Source organism: Propithecus coquereli, unplaced genomic scaffold (assembly GCF_000956105.1).
Source record: "Propithecus coquereli isolate 6110/MARCELLA unplaced genomic scaffold, Pcoq_1.0 Scaffold39, whole genome shotgun sequence".
Lineage (NCBI taxonomy): Eukaryota > Metazoa > Chordata > Mammalia > Primates > Indriidae > Propithecus > Propithecus coquereli.
The window spans coordinates 8,411,635-8,436,235 of record NW_012149618.1 but is presented as its reverse complement, the minus strand read 5'-3'; the positions used below and the strand labels follow the sequence as shown (position 1 = coordinate 8,436,235).

Here is a 24,601-nt window from a genome sequence, read left to right as displayed (position 1 = left end):
TTTTTTCAGTTTATTGAGGAAGGGCGAAATAGGTTTACAGAGCAAGAGCAAGATCCATTAGTCACAGATGACAAACAGGCCCCCCTGTTGTAACAAAAAGGCTGCCTTTTCTTGACACTACCTCATGCCAGCCCTTTCCTGCTAACCTGTACACGCAACAAGGCAGCTCTACATTCCTGAAAATAATAATGGCTCTTAAATGGCTCCTTTCTAGAATATAATGAATTGTATGTGATTATCAATAGGCAAGATCTCAAATTACTCAAGACAGTCATGGAGATGCAGATTTTGTGTGCATTGAGCTGTGACACAAAGTCACATTATGGTCCATCAAGCCATATTACACAGGTATGTCTCATAAATTATTCCACCTGTGCAGCTGCATCCTTACCTCCACCACATTCAGAAGCATGTTACTCAAACATTCTGACACAAAGCCTTACAGTCTGGGAAACAAAAGCTACAGCCTTAGTACTCTAAATTTGATGAATGTGAATCCCATTTTTGGAAATTTTTAACTTCTTTTCATAAGAACTGGAATAAGTTCCCTTATAGGGAAAGCACTGACTGTATGTAATGGGCTGGATTAACCCAAACTTCTGTCTCAGCTCCTTTGCTCCTATTATCAATCTTTTCACTATAATATAAACACATCTCCATTTGGGCACAGTGACTCCTGCCCACTCTCTGAGCAAAACGATGTTCTTCTAGCCTCTGGATCAACTATGGCTCCAAATTAAGCTGGAAAACCTCATAAGAACTCTTCAGTGTTCCTGTACTAGAACATTAAACATGTTTTTTTCTATGTGCCAGTAAGAAAAAAGTTCCAAATCTTTAAACCCCATCACTAACGCAACTAGAGCACCATATTTGATCGACTTGTTGTCATAAAGAATACTGTACAATAGAGTACTGGCTGAATAACAGGCATTGTCTCATAAGAAGAAGAGGAAAATGCTTAAATACTTCCAGATTTTCTAAAAGAACTTGTAAAAAAAATTTGCTTTGGCTTGAGCAGGACATTCTTTACAGGCAAGTTTTTTTTTTTGTTTTAAAGTCCACCCAGCTTTCTTTTATTAGATTAATTAAAACAATGTTAGGCATTTGGGGTATCTGATACAACCATAATCCTCTGATATTCCAGGCTATTGATTTTAGAAAGTATCTACTGTGACTAGAGCATTAACTGCTGGAAATGTATCCACAACGATTTCTGACAGTGTATTTGTTTAAAACCTGCTGAAGCCAAACCATGGGCTTCAAGGAATTCCAGACAACTACTTTCATTTATGAAATGGTATTTTAAAAGTTACGCTGGGGCAAAAACCGTTTCTAAAGTAACATACAAAGGATAAAAAAAAACCTCTTAAGCATGACACTTATGATTCTACTTGACATATTTTCTAAAGAAATAATCAAATTTGAGCTGCCTATTTTTTCCACCTCTGCAGTGACTTGAACATTTCAACAGTTAAGCCTTCTAGGTTGTGATATGTGTGTCTTTGCTCTTCTTAACGTGCAGAAAGAAAAATTAAGTACAGTATTGTCATGATGATATTCTGACATCATAACTCCCGTTAGCTTTTCCTTGGGGCAAAACAACACAAATCACATCATAATCCTAGTATTAGATAGTAAGTAGTTCCATTCAAGTTCCATTACCAGGGATGTGTCTAAAAAGACTTATGTTGAGAGGGCATACAGTGGTTACTATTATTGCAGCAACCAGATCACCCCCAAAATGAGGAACATACATGCCTATTATACAAACAGAAATTTTCTATATTAAGCTTCATTGCTGTCTGTAAAGAGATAATGAAAGGAACAAAAACATTTCAGGCCTAACAGCAGTATGTGAAATTGCAATGCATGCCTCATTTGGTTAAGCTTTCAGTTTTTTCCAAGTACACAGAACTCAAAACTAATAATTACCCGTGGTTTGGTTGCAAGTTGCATAGAAAAACTGAATACCACAAATAATGCTAACAGGTTCATTTAGATCCCTGGGAGCAGGGAACCATGCAGTCTTGTCCACTGCCCTGACACTTGTGGTAGGAACATTCACTGCTCACCAAAGAACCACTTGTTTCCCCACATTCCCCAGCTCCCTAACCATCAGGTACGGCTGCCATACCAAAATACCGCAGTCTGGGTGGCTTAAACAATACATGTTTATTTCCTCACAGTTCTGGAGGCTAGAATCCCAAGATCAAGGGACCAGCATGGTCGAGTCTGGTGAGGGCCCTCTTCCTGGCCTGTAGTCGGCTGTCATCTGGCTGCATGCTCACATGACCTCTTGTGTGCGTGTGTGGGGAGAGTGACCTTCCTCTAAGGACACTAATCCTATCACATCAGCCCCCTCCCAGCCCTACTCTTATAGCCTCATTTAAACTTAATTATTTCCTTTTAGGCTCTATATCCAATACAGTCACATTGGGGGTTGGAGCTTCAACATAGAATTTGGGGAGGGGGAAGGACACAATTCAGTCCATAGCACTAATAGGCAGGCCATGTGACTCGTTCTGAATAGTAGGCTATGGAAAAGGTAATGAATGTCCCTGTAGCACCATTCTACAAAAATTCCCCTTCTGTAGGAATTGAGAAGGCCATGTATCCTGAATAGCACAGCAGTAACGTGATAGAACCACTGTTGGCCCAAGTCCCGAAGAACATGTAGAACAGAGTTGTCTGCTTACCCATCAGATGTCTAGTACACGTGGAATGTAAACGTTTGTTATGTTAATTTGTTGCTGAAGCACAACCTAGCCTAACTGACTAATAAGGATATATTTACCAATGATTCATCTGTGCCCAGTACTGAGCTCAATTCATAAGTGGTCCTGCCCTCATGAAAAGCACAAGCTGGTGGAGAAGACAAAAGAGGCACAAAAGCAACAACTTTAAAATATTTAAATTCACAATTGCCTGATTAGATTCTAAGTCCAATAAGAATTCAAGCAAGAGAGAACAATGTGGGTTGAAGAAATTCTAGAAAGCTTTTTGGAGGAACTGACAGTTGAAAGGAGTCTCAGAAGTCAGACTGGATTGGAGAGATGTAGTCACTCCCATGCTTGTATAGATTGCTCTGTCCATATGTCCCAGGTATGTATCATTAACAGTATCAGTGGTGTCTAAGAGTGTAGAAAAGAGGAAAGATACCAAAATCATCACAAAGGATTACAAGGCTCAAACGCAGCTTGGTAGTCTTCTCAGCCAATCTAGTTATTTAAAAAAATGAAGACACTGAGGGCTAGAGATAGGGTGAGTTTGCTAAAATGGACAGAGCTATGGAGTCAGAAATACCAGCACAAGCTAGTGCCAACCTCTCTGAGCCTCAAGTTTCACATAAGTAAGTGGGAGACAAGAATACCTACTTTTCCTGTCTCTCTTGATTGTTCTGAAGGTCAAATATGGTCATAAGCATGAAAGTTCTCTGTTAGCTATCGATCTTATAAAAATGTATTATCTTATTGAGAGGCTTGCCCCAAAGCCAAAGAATGTTAAGACTATATTCTTAACAACTCTGTTAGAGCCTGCACACTCTCAAGCAGTTCTCTGCAAAGTGGTCATCTTGGAGATAATGCTGTCTTCGCTCAAAATATTTAGAACTCCTCTGTTTGAATTTTAGGATTTTATTCAGGGCTAAAGACATACTTTAAATATTCTCAGTGGTGACAAATCCTCGCTCACTGGAGTTGAATTGATCATTGGACGCTTTCAGATTAAGAACATAGCAAACAAGTGAGCTGAAGAAGACCAGCAAAGAAAGACTAATTTTCTTGTGCAGCTCATAAACTCGCTCTGAAACAATTCCCTCAAACCAAACACGTCCAAACTGTTTGCACCATGGCAGTGTCACTACAGGAAATGCACAGTCTCATAAAGTGGCCTTGCTGAAATAGAAAATTGATTTTATATATGAATTCTTTTATACACAAAAGGAGACAGAAATGGAGGAAAAAATAGAAGGACAAGAAAGAAAAAATAGTACTATCGTCATGTTGGAGAACGTGCAGGGCAGAGGAAAAGAGAGAATGTTGTCGTCTCTCAACATGGGGCAATGTTTCTCTCACTACAACTTTATGGGTCAGATTCCAGGGGACTTGTTTTTTAGTAAACCAGATGATTCCACTTCATTGTAGCAAATCTCAGTTCCAAGGGATTGCATAGAGCCAAACAACATCAGATCCTAGAAATACCAGCTGTAAATCTTTAAACATTTCTTGTAATGTATAGAGAGCCTAAATCAACAATCATTTCTAGCCATCATCTCTTAAAACTACTTCCAACATGTTCAGAACTGTCATCTTCAAATACTATAACCATAAAGACTGGCCACTTTGTCAATAGCAGAAGTAGCTTAACATGCTTCCACTTCGAGCTGTTCCATAATTATTATCAATGCCTATTCCTATGTAAAAACAAGAGTCTAATTATTAATAGGTATATTTCAGCGAACCACAGAGCTACAAAATATGGAAATTTGATATTCCATGTCATGGCAAAGGCATTTTCGTTGCCAATAAAATGAAAAAGACACCTGAGAGGAGGGGCTCAGAGAGAACCAATGAGGAAACACAGACTTTCTTCTCTATTAAATAGGTCAGGGTGGGTGAACACTTGAAGCTGACAGCCTCTTTGCTTCCCAGAAGACATCTGCCTGGGTAAAGACTGTAGGAGGGGTAATGTCTAGGTCACAACCCATTCTCTGAAGTACTCTACTCCGGCTCTAAGAATCTATATTTTGATTATCGTAATGATTCAGCCCCACATTCTCAATCCAAGTATTAATAAAACGACCAGTTCTCCCCTCCACTGGCAGAAGCCCAGTGACATGTAGACATGTTCTCTTTCACATGTGGCGGTTTTCCCCTTTGGATCTAATCCCTGTCTTTACTGATCTTTCTTGACTTCATACAAGAGGGCCGATGCACAAAGTCAGTCTGGCAGAGGTTGCTGGAACAAGACCAGCAAACACTTAAAAGTTCTAGCACCTATCACTGAGATGTGCACGACACCTTCGGTGATACCTTCTGCTGTTAACACAGGTAGGGTTTGGCAAGGATGGCTATAAAAAGCAGCCATTTGAGGGCCACTAGAGACAACCAGAGTGACTAACACTCAATTAAATATTTCTTAGATGATGCCAAAGGAGTACTTGAGTGGGACACTGAAGAAAAACCCAGATGGCATAGGAAGTGCTTGGTGTTAATGACTTATTCCACCTGAAGGAGGCCAAACTTCAGTAAATGCAATCAACACAACCCAAGTGAGCTCTCTGCTCATGGGGAAGGCAGATGTCCAATGGTTCCAGCCTCGCCTCCCCCAATCACTGCCCAGCAGCAGCTTCAAAAGAAGATGAAGGCTGCTGCCCTTGTCCAAGCTCGCTTAGAAGGACGTTTCCCCCAAGAGCCCATGGTCCCAAGCAATGGGGAGAGAGAAAGGGCGACAGTCCACGCATTCCTTCTGCTGACCCAGCCTGGCTGACTCAGTTCTTCTCACATAAGGGCTAACGCATAAGTGAGAGGCCAAAAGTCCTTGCTACAGTGTTTTGTAACCATTTTTTTCTTTAGACTTCTAATCTATTTATGTAGTTTATAGACTCAGGGGAATAACCAATGTGAAAAGTGTTACGATGATTCTGGCATTAATTCTGTCGGGTGAAAACTAGTTTTTCATCATAGCTTTAGGCCTCACCACAGTAATACTCTTATATAGTCAGGACAGGAAAGATTTTGTGGAAATTAAAGGGTGGGTTTCTAAGCAGAACTCAATGTCCCAGCTCCCTTAATTGGGCAAGACATTCACTTCCCATCACCAAGAAAAGATTTGAAAGTCTGTAGCAGATCTTATCCATACCTATCCATCTATCTACCCATCTTTCCTCTGCCATGTGGAACTGGCAGACATCCCATCTATTTCTCCAGTTTCTCACTGGCTTCTGTGCAGTGGAAACCAAGAAATATTTTTCTTCAAAGTCCTGTGACAGAACTATTGAGACTTTTTTTAGAGAGTATTTTAACCATGTAATCAGAATACTTTCCACTTCAATGACCTCACACTTTCCTACTCATGTCTCCATTATGTTTATTCTTTTTAAAAAAAAAAAAATTTAAACAAAAGTTAAGTGCATCTATTTGGCCTTTCAGAATGGGCGGGGGCGGGGGGTGCATATATCTGCCCAAAGAGACCTACTCTCAAGTAAATAATCTTTTTCTCCAATGGTCTATTCTGTTTCCATTGTTCCTGCCCAAAGAGAACTGCTGGAATAACTTCTGGCACCTCTAAGAGAATCCCAAACAGTTCTTGTGTCACTTTAATTTTACCCCAGGGCGTCTTATTTATGTGGCCAATAATTAAAGGAAAGAGAGATTTTTCCAATGATATTGGGATTTCACATCAATAACTGGTCCTTTCTTTTCTTTCTAATCCACATAAAGTTTATTTTCTTCTGTAGAATATATATTGGAGATCTTAGAGCTTGTTTCTCATGGCTTCTTAACTTTTATAGGAATTTTATAGTTATAAACTATAAAAGTGGGTTGGTGTATTATTTGATCACCTTTATTTGTGTTAGACACTGTACTAAAAACACGTTCTCTTCCTCTGTTGATATCTACTTCAGGTTTTCCAGAATGCTGGAAAACCTGCTTCTTAGTTAACTGAGGTGTTTATATGTGAAATTTTCTGCTCTTTAAGCATTTGCAATAAGAAAGTCTTGAAGCACTTTTATTTTTGTCTCCTCTTGTCATGCCTGTGTCTAATTATGGGGCATGTTCCCATGTTCAACAAAGAGCACATGATTGCGCAACCAGACAATGGCGGATTCGGCATGGAAGTTAGACTCTGAACTCTGTGTCATGTTCTAAACACTTCACATACGAGGCCCTTTCATACCATCTGGCATAATTAGGTCACTGTACATGTTTGCTTCCAGCAATTGGGCAATAAAACATGTTTGAAATAATCAAAAATTCAGATGCCAAATAAGCTTCAAATTTAGGTCACTGTTAAGACAACCAATTTAAAACAAAGGACACCCTTATATAATGGAAAAGGTACACATATTCAATGTCTCTGTGATATAAAAATATATTTGAGGGGTATTTTACAAAACTTGGCCTCTTTTCAAAGATGAAAACTAGCGTGGAAATATTCAAGTTTTATTATAACTATGTGAAAACATGAGAATACCCTGAAAGTAGCTGGTAATTATAACCACCGGAGTTGTAATTCTAATTTGATCATTCAATGAGCAAACTCTTGTAAATGTCTTCAAATATATATGGACTATTTCAACTTACTCCAGGTAACGCAGAAACCTAATTCCACCAAAATTATGACTTGCCAACTACTTCAAACTTGATATATGTTCAAAAAACCCATTCCTCTCAGCCAGCCTATATGTTCTATTAGATTAATTTCTATTCTTTGAATAAAGTGAATTAGTGACGGGTATAGACAGCCCGATCCACATAAAAATCAAGCCTTTATATGATCTTAAAATAAAAAAATATTTTCTAGGATACTAAAAGATTAAACATCATTTTTTACAACAGTAAAACAATAGAAATAATTTTCCCCCACATCTTGGCACTCTTTGTCAAGGTAAAAAAGAAATCACAGAAATTTTCAATCCCACTATTCCTACTCTTTTCTCATTATAATACAACCCAAAGAAATGGCCTCTGTTCCCATGAATTTAACTATCACTAATAGATCTATTCACTGGCCACCGAATTGTCTCTTTTATTCCTCTATTACTACATTTCTAAAACGGCACTGAATTTCGTGATATCCAAGAACACAGTATTCTTAATATCAATCGAGAATGAGGATGCTTATAAAAACATATAACTATTCATCATCTCCTCACAATCTTCCACTGGTCAGCTACTCAATTGTAGTAAACATTTATCTGAAGCAGGAAAGTTCAGAACAGTCCAACTCATCATGATTTATTTTTTAACTTCATTTCACAATATTACGGGGGTATAAGTGCTTTGGTTATATAGATTGCTTTTGTACCATTTGAGACAAAGTTATAAGTGTGACCATCACCAAGATAGTGTACATTGTACCTGTTAGGCATGAAATTACCCATCCGCTCCTCTCCCCTCCCACCTGCTTGATTTCCAATGAATGTTATTTCCATATGTGCATGTAAGTGTTGATCAATTAGTTCCAATTTAACAGTGAGTATATGTGATGTTTGTTTTTCCATTCTTGTGATACTTCACTTAGAAGAATGGTCTCTAATGCCATCCAGGTTAATACAAGAGATATCAGTTCACCATTTTTTTAATAGGTGATCCCAAAAGTAATCACACCAATGATAAAAATAAATAAACAGGACCTGATCAAATTAAAAAGTTTCTACACAGCCAAGGAAACAATCAATAGAGTCAAAAAACAACCTACAGAATGGGAGAAAATATTTGCATGCCATACATCCAATAAAGGACTGATAACCAGGATCTACAAAGAATTCAAGCAAATCAGCAAGAAAAAATATCAAACAACCCAATTAAAAACTGGGCAAAAGACATGAACAGAAACTTTTCAAAAGAAGATAGACATACGAAAAAATGCTCAACATCTCTAATCATCAGGGAAATGCAAATCAAAACCACAATGAGATGTCACCAAACTCCAATGAGAAAGGCTTTTATCCAAAAAGTCTCAAAACAACAAATGCTGGCATAGATACAGAGAGACAGGAACACTCATACACTGTTGGTGGGACTGCAAACTAGTACAACCTCAATGGAAAGCAGTATGGAGATACCTCAAAGAACTAAAAGTAGACCTATCATTTGATCCAGCAATCACGATTTTTTTCTTCACAACAGCCTATAATGAAATCTTCTTAGATTGGCCCCTGGTCATTTCACGCTTGAACCAAGGCCTACTTCCCTTCCCTGGCTGCCACAGGTCTATCACTCTGACACCCACCCACCCATCCCCATTCAAAAGTTAAAAACTTTAAAAATTCTTTAAATTAATATTAAAGTTACAGCTTTTAAGTTCAGCTTGAAGATATAATTATTCTCTGTAAGTCTAGGAAATTTTAACATTGTCCACTTCTTAAGATATTTTCAAATATGCTGATATGTTCAAAGAATACTACAATGGTCACCTGCATATAAACCTTTTATAGTCAAACATTATTAGAATTTTGCCATATTTCTGCGTGAAATACATTTGAAAGTATAAGCACACCTTGGAGATGATGTGGGTTCAGTTCCAGACCACCGCAATTAAGTAAATATCACAATAAAGCAAGTCACATGAATTTTTTGGTTTCCTAGTACACATAAAAGTTGTATTTACACTATGCTGCAGTCTATTAAGTATGCAATAACATTATGTCTTTAAAAATGTACATGCCTTAATGTGAAAATACTTATTGCTTAAAAAGTGCTAACAATCATCTCGGCCTTCAGTGAGTCATTAACTTTTTGCTGGTGGAGGGTCTTGCCTCGATGTTGATGTCTGATGGCTGATCGGAGTGGTGGCTGCCGAAGGCAGTGGCAATTTCTAAAAATAAAATGACCATGAAGTTTGCCGCATTGACTGACTCTTCCTCTCACAAAAGATTTGTTGCATGCGATGCTGTTTGGTAGCGTCTTACCCACAGTAGAAGTGCTTTCAAAACTGGAGTCGATCCTCTCACACCCGCCACTGCTTTATCAACTAAGTTTACGTAATATTCTAAGGCCTTTGTTGCTATTTCAGCAATGTTTACAGCTTTTCCAGGAGTAGCCTCCATCTCAAGAGACTACTTTCTTTGTTCATCCGTAAGAAGCAACTCCTCATCTGTTCAACTTTTATCATGAGATTCCAGCAATTCAGACACATCTTCAGGCTCTAATTCTAATTTTAGTTCTCTTGCTATTTGTTCCACGGCTGCAGCTACTTTCTCCACTGAAGTCTTGACCCTCAAAGTTATCCACGAGGACTGGAATCAACTTCTTCAAACTCCTGGTAATGTTGATATTTTGACCTCCTCCCACGAACTGCAGATGTTCTTCATGGCATTTAGAATGGTGAATACTTTCCATGAAGTATTCAATTTAGTTGGCCCAGATGCATCAGCAGAATCATCATCTACGGCAGCTATACCCTTATGAAATATATTTCTTAAATAATAAGACTTGAAAATTGAAATTACACCTAGTCTATGGGCTGCAGAATGGATGTTGTGTTAGCGGGCATGAAAACATTAATCTTGTACATCTCCATCAGAGATCTTGGGTGACCAAGTGCATTGTCAATGAGCAGTAACATTTTCAAAGAAATCTTTTTTTCTTAACAGGAGTTCTCAACAGTGGGCTTAAAATACTGAGTGAACCATTCTGTAAACAGATGTGCTGTTATCCAGTCTTTGTTATTCCATTTATAGGGCACAGGCAGACAGTATTCTTAAGGGCCCTGGGATTTTCAGAATGGTAAATGAGCATTGGCTTCAACTTAAAGTCGTCAGCTGCATTAGCCCCTAACAGGAGAGTCAGCCTGTCTTTGAAGCTAAGCATTGACTTTTCTCTAGCTATGAAAGACCCAGATGGCGTCTTCTCCCAATATGAGGCTGTTTTGTCTACGTGGAAAATCTGTCGTTTTGTGTAGCCACCTTCATCAATGATCTTCGTCAATGATAACTTGCTCTTCTCCACCAGCACTTGGTGCTTCACCTTGTACTTTAATGTCATGGAGATGGTTTCTTTCCTTCAACCTCATGAACCAACCCCTGCCAACTTCAGTCTTTTCTTATGCAGCTTCCTCACCTCTCTCAGCCCTCAAAGAACTGAAAAGGGTTGGGGCTTTGCTCTGGATTAAGCTTTGGCTTAAGGGAATGTTGTGGCTGGTTTGATCTTTTACCCAGACCACTCAAACTTTCTCCACATAAGCAATAAGTCTGTTTTATTTTCTTATCATTCGTATGTTCACTGGAAGAGCACTTTTAATTTCCTTCAAGAATGTTTCCATTGCATTCACAACTTGGCTGTCTGGCACAAGATGCCTCAGCTTTTGACATGCCTTCCTTACTAAGCTTAATCATTTGTACCTTTTGATTTAAAGTGAGAGACGTGAGACTCTCCTTTCACTTGAACACTTAGAGACCATTGTAGGGTTATTAATTGGCCTAATGTCAATATTATTGTGTCTTAGCAGATAGGGAGGCCTGAGGAGAGGGAGAGAGATGGAACAACCAGTTGGTGGAGCAGTCAGAACACACATAACAATTATCGATTAAGTTTGACATTTTATATGAGTGCAGTTTGTGGTGCCTCCAGACTATTATAATAATAACAAAGATCACTGATCCCAGATCACCATAACAGATATAACAATAATAATCAATTCTAAAATACTGTGAGAATAACCAAAATGTGACACAGAGACAAATGGCACCAATAAACTTGCTCGAGGCAGAGTTGCCACAAACCTTCAATTTGTAAAAAAACACAGAATTGCAAAGCACGATAAAGTGAAGTGCAATAAAATGAGGTATGACTGTAAATTACAGACACCATGGCATTTCACCCCTAAAACTTTCAGCATTTATCTCTTAAGAATAAGCACATTCTCCTACATAATCCTAGTATTATCATATCTAAGAAAATTAATAATTCCAAAATATCGCCTAACAGTCAGTTTCCTAGAGTTTGCATGTATCCCTTAAAGTCCATGTGTTGGAAACTTAATACCCAAAGCAACAACATTGGGAGGTGGGGCTTAATAAGAGGTTATTAGGTCATAAGGGCTGTGCCCTCATGAAAGGATTAATGTCATTATCTCAGGAGTGGATTAGTTATCACTAGAGTGGGTTTGTTATAAAAGCAAGTTCGGCTCCCTCTTGTTCTCTTGTCCTCTCTTGCCCTTCCACCATGGGATGATGCATTAACAAGGCCCTGGCCAGATGCCAGCACCTTGATATTGGACTTCCCAGCCTCCAGAAGTGTGAAAAATAAATTTCTTTCTTTCTTTTATAAATTACCCAGTCTGTCGTATTCTATTATAGCAACACAAAATGGACTAGGATACATTTCATATTCAAATTTCCCCAATTGTTCCCAAAATGTCTTTACAGCTTACTTTAAAAAAAATTAATCTAAGATTTAATTCAGGTACATAAATTATAGTTATTGTTCTGTCTCTTTAGTCTTTTTCTATAAAAGTCATCCCACTTTTTTTCATGGTATTTCTTTTTTTAAGGAATCAGGCAATAACACCCTACATTATGAGTCTGTCAGATTATTACGGCTGTCTGTGTGTGATGTTTTAAGCTTGTTTTCTCGCTCTCAGTATTCCCTGTAAGATGGAAGTTAGATGTAAAGTTTTGATTCCATTAAGTTTACACATTTTTGGCAAGAATCCTTCAAGGATGATGCTGTGGGCTATATATACTGTCTCGCAACAAGAGGCACATGTCAGGGTGCCTCACTACTCATGATGCTGAGTTGATCACTTGGTCAAAGAGGCTTCACGATACTTTGACCTTGCCACCAAGTCTGTATTTACACTGCACTATGCTCCAGGTGTAAACAGCTTAAGAGTTGTGCAAAAGCCTGCCAGGAATGCCAAGCTATGTTGCTTATCTGATCTCTTCTGACACCTCTTCCTTGTCCATTTCTGCAATGTTCTCTTTCCTCTGTTTAATTATTCTCCACTTTTGCTCTGTGATCTTGGTTTTCTGACCACTCGTCCATTTTCCTCCACCATCGAAACAGTTCTGAAATTCTACTCTATAAAGGTCTCCTGAATTTAAATACATTGATCACAGTTCACCTTGGGTTTTCAATCTGAAGTTTACTGCCTAATTATGAGAAGCTACCACAGAAGCAAGGACTGTTTCAGCCAAATTTATTTTATGACCTCTCATGGCAGCATATTAACATAGGTGCTTATTGATAACTATTGCATTATAAGTCCCAGTGGTTGAAATCTACAACTAACAAGTGTGCTCCCACTGAGTAAAACAATAATGAGCATTTACGCTCAGGTTTTTCAGCCATTCATTTATCATCTACCTATATCTCCTGCCCATAGCTATGTTTGCAAACCAACCACAGCAAGAAAGCACAAATGCTTTCCAACATCTTTGTAGGATACATCTATATATCATTGACTATTTACCGGTAGTGTATTTTTTTAATGCCTGGTTCACCCTAATTGCACAAATTAATTGGGCTATCATTGGCACCCAGCAACATTTCCCACAAACAGAAAGACAAATAAATATACGCTGAAAATATTTTCTAAAAGTGGGTCTTATTTTGAAGCTCTGTATTTGAGACTACACATGCAAAATGAATTAAGAATTGAGATCACTGTCTGGATCGTTCAGACCAAAAGTCAGATGTATCCAGATAAGGCAAAAGCATTCCACTGAGTTTGAATTATCTGGGTGACTCCATCAATTACCAAATTCATTTCAAGTGCATAGTTCAGTTTAGGCTTGTAACTAAATAATTTGTCTTCATCTTTTCTAGTTAGCAATCACCTTGCCTAATATTATACAAGAATAACAAGTTTGTTATGCCTCATTTTCTTGCTTTCTCTCATTTGTGTTCCAACTTGGAAACTGGGGAGAAAGGTACTGGGCTTGCAGTTTTAAAGAATCTGCTTTTTTCCTTTCTCCCTGACCAACCTAAGCTGGAATGACTAAACAATGCAAATGGCACCAAATTCATCTTCCCTCTCCAAGGCTAGTCCAGGGTAAAAATGTGAAGTGTATAAAGTTTATCTTCAAGCCCCACTACCCACATCAAAACCTGCCCTTAGCACAAAAATCCAGTCTTTATCTCTAAGCTAAATTTAAATTGATGATGTTCCTTCTCCCCAAATCATTTGCTTATACTGGATTTCAATTGAGGAATGAAAAGCTGTTAGGTCCCCTGTAGTTAGCATTTCAGGAATCTACAGGCAGATAAGGGCTGTGTTTGGGGGATCAAGGCTGTCCCTGTCATACTGAGATTACATGACATAAGCAACCATCTACTGTGATTACTTTTATGTTTCACCCTACCACTATCAGTACCTCTAAGCTAATATTTGCACAGTTCTATAATATTTGAAAAGCAGGGCTCACATTAATTATCTTGCTTAATTTTAACAAAATCCCGTAAGCTGCATTATCTTGTCTCCACTTTGCAGGTAAGGAAGCTGGTTCCCTGCTACCAAGTGCTGGGCCCACCAGCACTCATGGCTCTTGCCTAAGTCTTTGAACTCCACATGGATGCTCTTTCCATTCTAGTCTACAAACCAATTTTCCCTCCTCCTAGAAGAAAGGTGATAATCCTACCATTGATTGAGTCAGTACCTAAAGTGTTTTCCAGGTTTCTCAAACAGTAACAACTGATTTTACTACCCCCAAGTATTTTACACACACGCACAATATTTTCTGAATATTGAAGAAACAGAGGAATAGTAATAAACGCACCTCATCTAATTCTTCTCATGAGGTTTTTAAACCATAACAAGACCAGAGAACAAAGCCTCCATCATTATCACATAATTTCAAAGCGGGTAGCGTCAAGTGGTTAGGGTAGAGGAATCAATACATAGACCATCTTCACTATGCACAGTGAGTTTTAAAGAAAACTCAGCCTTTCTCTCACTTTATGATATAAATATAGGTCTAAAGTTGCAAGTAAATCCAATGTTATTTAAAATGCACTTCAAACAATTCATGCATTGCCTTTCTAGTTACGAATTTTTATAAGAAAATAAAAGATGACATGAATTATCAATGCACAATGGATTCAAAGTTCAATTGTACCTACTAACCCATAAACTACTGCAAAAGGCATAAATATTTTCAAACGTCTTTGCAGAATATATCTCCTGTATCATATCTCATGCCTGACAAATGCTTTACACACAGATAGTTCTAACTGAAAAAAAATATAAGCAAACAATCATGGACATCCAGCAACATTTCTAGAAATTCACTAGTGAAAAGTATTCCATACATCAGGGATTGGCAAGCTTTTTCTGTAAAGGGCCATACAGCAAATATTTTAAGTTCTGCAGACCACATGATCTCATTGGAACTACTCAATCCTGCAGTCGCGGCATGAAAACAGGCACAGACAATATACAAATGAACGAATGTGGTTGTGTGCCAATAAAACTTTACTCACAAAAACAGGCCCATGGGTCATAGTTTGCCACAGACAGCCATTTTTTTTACCAAGTCTGGCTTTCTTGTTAAAATGATACCATATCTATTAAATGGAACGCATTCCTAAAGTGGGCTGGGCAATGATGCTCACCTGTGACCCAATGGTTTCCTGGAAGCACCGGCCAAGCTGCGTCTTGGCAGCCACAGGATAGACATGAGGAATGACCTGCTGCTGGGAGTACGTGGAATGCACAGTCTGGGTCTTCTGGACAGGAAGCCCTTGGTAAGAGATTTGGGATTGGCCTGGTTGAGCTTCTTTTACCTTCTGGCCTGTTGGGCCATCAATTCTTGAAACCTGATGTATCTGGACTGATGCCTCAGGAGGATGTTTCACATGGATATTGACTATGTTGGGAGGAAATTTCACTAAAACAGATCGGGAAGAAAACTTGTTAGTCATGAATAATTAACAGGCAAGTCAGGATTTTTAAAATATAAAAGTATATTTTATAAACACACATATACACGTGTTTATATGCACATATATTAGATGTAGGGTAAAACAGATGTATAATTAACATATCTTTTTGCTGCACAGCCATCAAAATTCTTCAGAATAAAATGGTGCACTCAAAATAAAAATTAAACCTGAATTTATATCTTAAAAATAAAACTGCAATGATAAAGAGAAATTAAAGCTTTTAACAGTAACACATTCATGAGACAAAAATATTCTTTTGAGTAGAATCATAAAACTATGAAATTCATGCTGATTGTTGTCATAAGTGGGTACATTTCATCAAATGATAATACAAAAGACTCACAAATTTGATTACTTTTTAATTTTTTACAAAATTTCTATTGGGAATATTTTATGATTTATATTTGTCAATTAAAAGAAGAAATCCAACTGCACCAAGCACAATTCTCTTATCCTTGAACAACATATGAATATACTTTTGTGCTTTTTGTGAAGCACACACACGCAAATACCAAAGCATGTTATTTTATATCCGTAACATTTACTCTCTGCAGCTTTTAAACAAAATCTCATCTTCTGATACAAAAATTCAGGTTTTAAAGAATAAGAGCCGGTAACACTTCTCTGACCCCCTTTTAAAAATTGGGCATTTAAAAAAAACAGGTTTAAAAGAATGAATTAGTCATAGAATTTTTGAGTTCCAAGTGACCTAGTTTACCTTCCTCTACAGATGAACAAATTGAAGCCCAGTGAGATTAAATGACTATTCAGAACCAAAACCAAGCATTCTTCAATTACAAAATTCACCAAAAGGTACTGTGTGATCCCCTAGTTTGTTAACGCTGGAAGGGCCTGAACCCTGTGTTGCTCATCTTCCCAGGCCTTGCCAGAACAATGCCGTGTGCATTTATTAGTTCTTGGTGGTAAGAGTCACTAGAGAAGGACGGGCTCCTTTCTATTTTCTGATTTCCTAGATACTAATTCTCTATGGCCTAGAAAGTACTGCAGCCACATACCTGGGCCCACATTCTGTCTTTATTGCCACTTCTCAGGCCACAAATCATGTACTCCTTTCTGCTTCAGTACCAGCCCCGGCCATCTGTGGATACTTGGCTTCTGTATGGGTTTGGCAGGTTAACACAGGCCTGGCGAATGGGCAAAATGAGAAAAGCTTACCTTTGACCCCCTGCTGGCTAGTCATGGTCAGAGGCAAGGTATGTGTAGAATGGACGACTTGTGTCCCCAGTGCCTTGCCTGGCTGCTGGGAATGCTGATAAAGTTTAGGCACGCTGGCACCATGGACTGGGATCTGACAAAGCTTTCCTGTGAAATTTGGAGGGCACTGACATTTGTCCCTTGAACTGCACTGGCCACCATTCATACATGGAAGATGGCAAATTACTGAAAGAGAAAGAGAAAATAGAGACAGTTGGTTAGTCTCTCAAAGACTAAGTAACAATCAATCAACAAAATCCCCCAAACACACAGCCTACTGCAGTCATCATATTCCCAGGACTTTAGAAATGGTAAGCAAAGGAGTAAACACTAGACCCAAAATAGTCTCTATTCCTCATTGCCTTTTTCTTTCTGTCTTTGGTCACTTAACTCTCCAGCTTGTCACTGTTCTCCCCAGTGATGAAAAGAAGAGTTCACGGGAAAAGAATATATATATATACATGCAATAGCCACAAAGAATTACTGTCTACCACAGTGTCATTTTAAGTACCTCTTGCAATCTGTAATTACTTTGTTTTTCTGTTTAACCACTAGCTTATTAACTGTCTTCCTAGATTATAAACTCCTTTGGAACAAGAGGTATGTCCAGCTAAGTAAACTTTATATCCCTGGCACCTAGAAAAATGTCTGGCATGGACATTAAATAAATATTTACTCAAAGAATAAACAAATGAGAGTCATAAAAAGATGACTACAGATAACAATGATACATTATATAGCTTCAAATAGCTAAAAGGAAGATACTGAATGTTCCCAACACAAAGAAATGATAAATGTTTGAGATGATGGATATGCTAATTACCCTGATCTGATCACTATACATCATACGTATCAAAACATCACTATGTGTCCCACAAATATGTACAATTATTCAGCAGTTGAAAAAAACTTAAAAATAATATCTGTTGAAAATTTTCTCTATGTAAGACACTGAACTCAGTGCTACCCAGAACAAGAAAACAGAATAGCTTGAATCACACTTTATAGGAATTTGCAATCTCACTGGGGTAACAAGACGTCAGTAAATCCTAAAATTAGTTAGCAATTAACTTATTTCAAATACCAAAAGATAAGAGGACGTGTTGGGTGAAGAGTTTTAAGAGGAGGTTTTTAACTCTGGCTAAATTCAGCTTACAGTCAACCTGTTTATCACTAATGAATTCTTCCTATCAGCCTTTAAATGTCATCAGATTTCCACTGGCTTAAAAAATATAATAAAAGCCCTTCAACTCCATCTCCTTCCAGTTTCTACTCTCTTTAAATCTGCTCATCCATGACCAAGCTTTCCAAAAGCACTGTCTGTTCACTTCTCAACACACTACCAATGTCTGTTGGGCCAGATTATGTTTTCCCTTTCCCAGTCCCTCTTCTGTACAGAAACTATTCTTACTAAGGTCATCAGTAGTCTCCAGGTTGCTAAATCCAGTGGACAGATTTCAGTCTTCCCCTCGGTTTCCATGACATCTCACTCATCTATTTTGCTCCTTCCTGCTTGCCTCTTCCAGCTTAATATGCTTTGCAGACTCTGCTTTCTCCATTTGTCCTTTAAATACTGATGTGCTTTAAGATCCAGTTTTGAAATTTTCTTCTTCACTAACTCTATGCACTCTTCCTCTATGACTTCATCCTATCATATGCTAATGTTGCCCAAATTTATATTTCCTGGCCAAAGCTTTCAGCTGAGCTTCAAACTATCTACTACTATATGTCACCATGGAGATAGTCCACAGGCACTTCAAACTCTGAATGGCCAAAACTGAACTCATCATCTACTCTCCAGTACCTCCATCCATCCAGCGGTCCTTCACCAAAACCTGGGTACTGCTTCCCTGTTTCCAAACATTCACACCTGGAGGTCCTTCCTTCGAAACATTCACCAAAGACGGCCATTTCTTTCCCATTACAGGGCACCACCGTGGCCTTGCCACACATAAGTCTCACCTCCTTCTCCACAGTACAGCTACACTGAACTTCATTCAGATCCTCAGCAAGCAGTGTCTTCTTAGCCCTCAATAGCTTTATCCATGCTGAATCCTCTGCCTGGAACGCTCTTTCCATCTGGCCCCCATCAACTACCTGACTCCTACTTATCTTTTGGACTCTGTCTGAACCTTGCTTCTTCTAGCAGCATTCCTGGTTGCCCCTCATCTAGGCTTGATGCTTTTCCTCTGTGCTTCCATCGAGTCTTGCTCACTACACATCACTCTGCGTATCGTACTGCATGACAGTTGTTTGCCTGCTTCTCTGTGTGCCTCATTCAGCCAGAGCTCTGTGAGGTCTGGGAATTTAACTTGTCATGGTTTACCCTAAGCATGTAGCTTAGAGTCTAGAAGGAATGAACAGATCTATGCCTACTACTTGGTCAAGTACCATTCTAGGTAGTAGAGAAGATTTAGTCTTTGCGCGTCAAAAACTTAAGAGCTAAATGGAGAAATTAAATAACACATGATAACTAAAAATACAGATCAACGAACAAGTGACAATTGGAAAATGTAAAATATAAATCCTTTGGAAATTCAGAGAGAAGAAAAGACATTTCTAGGAAGTCAAAATAGACTTCACAGGAGAGATCATTTGGGATAAGTCTCTAAAACTGCCTAAGTTTCAGAAATACAGAAGAGCATATTCTAGGAAAACAATGTGTATAAAGGAACAGAGGCAGGCGTAATTGGGAGAAAATGAGTAAATCTGTCTTGTTGAAATCTGTCTTATTGATCAGGTGATAATCTAGAAGGAGGAGGCTTGAGTCAGACCACGGAAGTTATCACAGGCTTGATAAGGGGTTTGGATTTTATTCTGTAATCAGTAAATTATTTTGGAGGCTTCAGCGGATTAAGCCAGGCTGAGTGCTCCAAGGAGATTACTCTGGTGATGGCACACGGGATTAGACAGAAAGAAGGGAGACTACATGGGAAAGCCAGTTAGGGAACTATTATAATAATTGAAATACAGGTTGAAAAACACCTAATTAGGATGATGAAAACAAGAATTGAAAGAAACATGTAGTAATATAAGGCAGGAGGGTAAATCAGTAGAACTTGGAGATGGGACATAGGAGGAAAAGTGCAGGCCAAGGAAGAGGGGAGAAAGTGGAGGAGGAGGGAGAGAGTTGGAAAAATCACCAAGGTGACAACCCAGAAACTGTGTTTAGGGCCAAGGTTGCAGATAAGTCAAAACTACCCAGCCTGGGTCTGGAAAAATACTTTCACTAGTGCGTTATCTACACAGTGAGGTCTTGGGTAAGAGAGGACGAAGTCAAAACTGACTCCAAGGTTGAGTTCCAAATGACTTTGAAACTCCCAGTTCAGTTCTAAATTGAATTTCTAAATCATAGCTTGGCTACACTGGATGGGCTCAAGGTATAATGGAATGACAAGAGAAGCCAGGCCAAGAATGTACTACAAATAATTCGTAGCTGGAATAAAGGTATTCCAGTATGCATGAATTTCAGTTACCACAATTTAGTTAAATAATAATAGTCCCCCAACAACAACAGTCCCCCAACAAGTAAAGTTCAAACTTTAGTCACCACAGTACACTAACTGGGTGATTAGGTCAAGTACAAACATTGCTGCTAGTTCTTTGGTCCACAAATCACAGGGTAAATAACAGATGTGTATCATGGCCAATGACCAATCATGTCACTTCTTTCAAAGTCTCTCAGGAGTTTGTCCCTGAACATCTGTCATTCGGTTCAGGCACAGACAGCAAAGAGGGGAGTTCTCTTGCTTCCTCATCTGGAAGTGACACAATCACGGGACATTTTACAAAGCGGGTAATCAAAAGACAGTACAGGCCAACAAAAAACAAAGTGCAGCAAAGAAATACAAAGTGATAAATTGGAAGGTGGTTGTGATGAAAAGGATGAAGGCGTCCCAAAGAAAGTAACATTAAAGGGACTCTCAGATATCTCACAACTTTGAATCGGCTTCCAACATTTTATCCAAACTTAAAAAGGAGCATGACAGTGCACCAAAGGAAAGAAAAAATATATCTTATATTACATGATAAAAAGGAAGCAAACATGTTCAAATTATTTCTGGTTAGTTTTACTCAAAGAAATAAAACACTTTAATTCTCAATATTTCTAACATTTTAAATTACAAAGTACTAAATAAATACTAGCTGCATTACTAGCTATATTATTTTCCCTATATAGTTATAACCTACACTGAAAATTTTTTCATGTTTTGGTAAAAATTTTTAAAGGTCACAGAACTCATAATTTTTCCACTGATTATTAAGACGCAAAGTGAGGACTACCTATAATCTGTACTAGAATAACTTCATATAAATTATATAAACCATCTTTTTGCACAAAGAAACATTAACCGATTGACTTTTATTAGATATTTCCAGTATCAACAGCAGACTTTGAAATCTAACATGAACTTAGAAAGGTAGATTATTTAAATCTAACTTTAAACCCCCGAGATAAATTCCATACAATTGCTTCAAGGATGGTACTAGCATCAGTGGATACAGCAGTAATCCCTTAACTCCAATTACCCTGTGTCTTTCTGGTTCTAAAGGAAATGGTTTCTGTTTGCTTTATTTCAACCAATAAAAGTCCACTATTTATAAACCTTTATGAATAAGAAATAAAGTATCTATTCTCCTGTTCCGGCATTTTCTAAAATCTAAATGACAATATAAAGCCCTCTGCCTCAGCTGGAGAAGTACACGTTGAGCTCTTTGTGGCAGGTAATCTTTTTACACCTAAATAGTCTTTTATATCAAAGAAAACAAATTTTAAAATCAACCTACAAACTTCAGGATCTAACTATGAATAGTTTCTTTCTGTTTCAAAAGTTCGTGCCACTCTCAAAATACCATCTAGTGATGTATCGTCTGTGCTGGCAGAGTTCTACAAAACCTCAGAACATAAAGAGGAAAAAAGAATAAGTTATCTTTAAGGTTGATTGAGATGCTTGTGGTACGCTGGTTCTACATCTAGCCATGGCACATATATTTTAGAAAACATAACTAGAAGCTGTAACATAGGATGCTGCGGAGACATTCCATAACCTCATCAGCTTGACATTTTGGCCGTCGCCGTAATTCACCACATTGCATCACATGTCACCTGGGAACTACTGCAAATAACAGGAGGTATGTGGCCTTCAGCCTGTCATTCCAGAAAGTGTAATTTCATGACAACCATTCAAAGTATCTCATGGCACCACTATAACAGGTCAAAATGAGTAAAAGGATCCATGCTGGAAGAGTAAGAAGTTGGAAGTTTTAAATATGTCAAACATTTCAGCTGGGTTCCACCATTCGCTGTAAAACAACTTGCAATATTCATGAAATTGGGCTGATAGGACAATATTCATGTTTTGTGCCACAAATTGGAACCTGGTTTAGAGGAACAAATATTAATGACTTGTATATAAATATGGGCAGACTGGGTTTTCTAAAAATGTGTACCATAAAAAGGTAGACTCTACCTCTTTCTTTCCTGTTATCTTAGCTGACTATAAAAATACTTCAGCTGCTTGTTCCCAAAAGGCACTCTGAGAATGTTCTTGACCTTCCTGCAGCAGTATCCCAGGCGCTCCACCCACTCTCTGGCTTTCTGTGCCAGCAGACAGACCGTTTCAAGTTATTGTGGCTAAAGCAGAACAGGGAAAACAAACCTCCATGTGAAGGAAGACCTGTATCTGTCAATTCACAGAACGGGCACACATGATTTTGATTTGAATAGCTACTTAAACTTTCCCTCTTGTCTCTGATGAGAAGACTAATGTTCCCTTGAAGGCTTTTAGCATTTTTGTTGATAACCTTGGAGAACAGGGAGAGGGAAGAGTAAAATTTTTAGAAAATTAAAGTTAACGCTTTCTTTCTCTCCCTTTTCAGCCAGAAAGTGGGTTAATACGGTGGCTGTTGAAAGCTTCCAGCTAACAAATACGTTCTATAATAATTAAATGCTACAGCAAACCACTGCTCACTTTAAGAACCTATGTCGCTCTAAACAAAAAACTATATGCATGCCTTTTAATTTAGCATATGTCACCAGAAAAAAAAAAAGGAGCTGGAATCCAAGAAGATAATTACTTTCTTCCGAAGCTAGAGAGAGGAGCCGGGAAGACCTAGCCCTACACGTGACCAAGGAAAGAAGTATGTAGACTGGTTTATCTCCTTATGGAATACAGAGATTTAAAACTGTGGTGCTCTAAAATTGTCTACTATCAATTCTTGATTGTCTGCTAACTTATACCAACTCAGAGACTCGGTCAAAAACACGTATGAGTTAGGATGGCCTGGAACAACCTGTCCAAGGAGGAGAACACGATTAAGCTAAACCTTAAAAAGAGAAGAATCCAGTGATGTGGAAATTTGGCAGAAAAGCATTTACAGAAGAACCAATAACATGAGCTAAGCTCTTGGGGTGAAGTGGTTTAGAAAGGCCCAGAAACTGAAAGGAGGCTGATGTGGCTGGAGAGTAGGAGGTAAGACGAAAAGGAGACAAGTCGGGTTTCAGAGACAGACAAGCACCAGATTCCTATCTGTGTCCACAAGGACTGGCAGTCTATAAAAGTAAATACAGTAAAACAGGAAGAAAAACAATCAGTTAACACTTAGGACCAAGGCACATCTGAATCACAGGAGACAGACTCAGTAAAAAACAAAGAACAAGGATACAGAAAGCAGTAGGGTCCTCCACTTATGCGTGTTAAATGTGCACTGTAAATTTGGCTTTGAGTTCCTAACCTTATTTTACATTTTTCTATAACTGTTTAGCCAAAGTCACATTAAATATCTAAAAGTTTTAAAATTCATTGAATATATAATGATTCTCAAGGTAAGAGGATTTTTTTTTTTTTTACATTTTATACATGTGAGAGAAGAGACTAGTATTCTCTACAGGACATGAAAAAGAAAAAATAGAGTTCCAAAGAGATTTGGGGGCAAAGAGAATGCTTAAATAAGAGAGTTGAAAATGCACCACCTACCACACTCTCCCATAAGTGAGCAGCTCTTTGATTTTTTTTGAAGTATATGTGCATTTTTAGATATCAGATGTGAAAATGCACACATTATAGTTTCATTGCTTTGTAATAAGGGAATTTTCTATTTTGTATTTTACAAGAACTAAGAGATTTCACAAATATTCATAGTAACCAGTCAGTTTTAAACTCTAGATGGAGAGGTTACATTTTTAAAAAGCAAATGAAAATATGCTGTAGGATGTAAGAATGCTCTAATACCTGCAAAAATGTTGGGAGAGGAAGGAAATTATTAAAAGGAAGTTTCTTCATAGCACCCACCTCAGAACTCCAAGACTATTATCATCACGAACCAACATGGTAGTGAGATACCATACAAGCATCACTGATTTTAACAACTATTTTTAGCTATTCACCTGATCAAATAGGGCATTCTCTTTGTTTTACCTGCTTTGAAAATTAATAAGACCACTTTCATTCCATCCCCACCTATCCAATACTAAGTACACTGGGCTAATGTTAAAGTCAATGCAGCTTTCAACAAGTGCAAAATATCAACCTTAATGCAAACAATTCCAAGAATACCATTAATTTTTAATGCTGGCGAACATTAGTAAATGCTTCAATACGACATTCTGTTTATAATCCAGGAGATAAGAAATCCTATCACACACACTAGAACTTCCAATTTGGGATGAAGCCATTCGTCATCTCAACTTTATTTATGGCTTTCTGTTCATTTAGCAACAATCTCACCATTGCTATTGGCCATCTAACTTGATCTTAACACTTTGCATAACCTAAGAA

General features: G+C 38.1%; 1 protein-coding gene across 1 annotated transcript in view; it reads right to left on the bottom strand.

Moving 5' to 3' along the window:
- The window catches only part of LTBP1 (latent transforming growth factor beta binding protein 1), a 482,178-nt gene that overhangs the window by 242,174 nt on the left and 215,403 nt on the right, over positions 1 to 24,601 (bottom strand). The window contains exons 6-7 of the mRNA XM_012652425.1: positions 16,785 to 17,009; positions 15,279 to 15,553 (exon numbers count right to left, since the gene is read on the bottom strand). Coding sequence (XP_012507879.1) covers positions 15,279 to 15,553; positions 16,785 to 17,009 — 500 coding nt within the window. The remainder of the gene's footprint in view (positions 1 to 15,278; positions 15,554 to 16,784; positions 17,010 to 24,601) is intronic.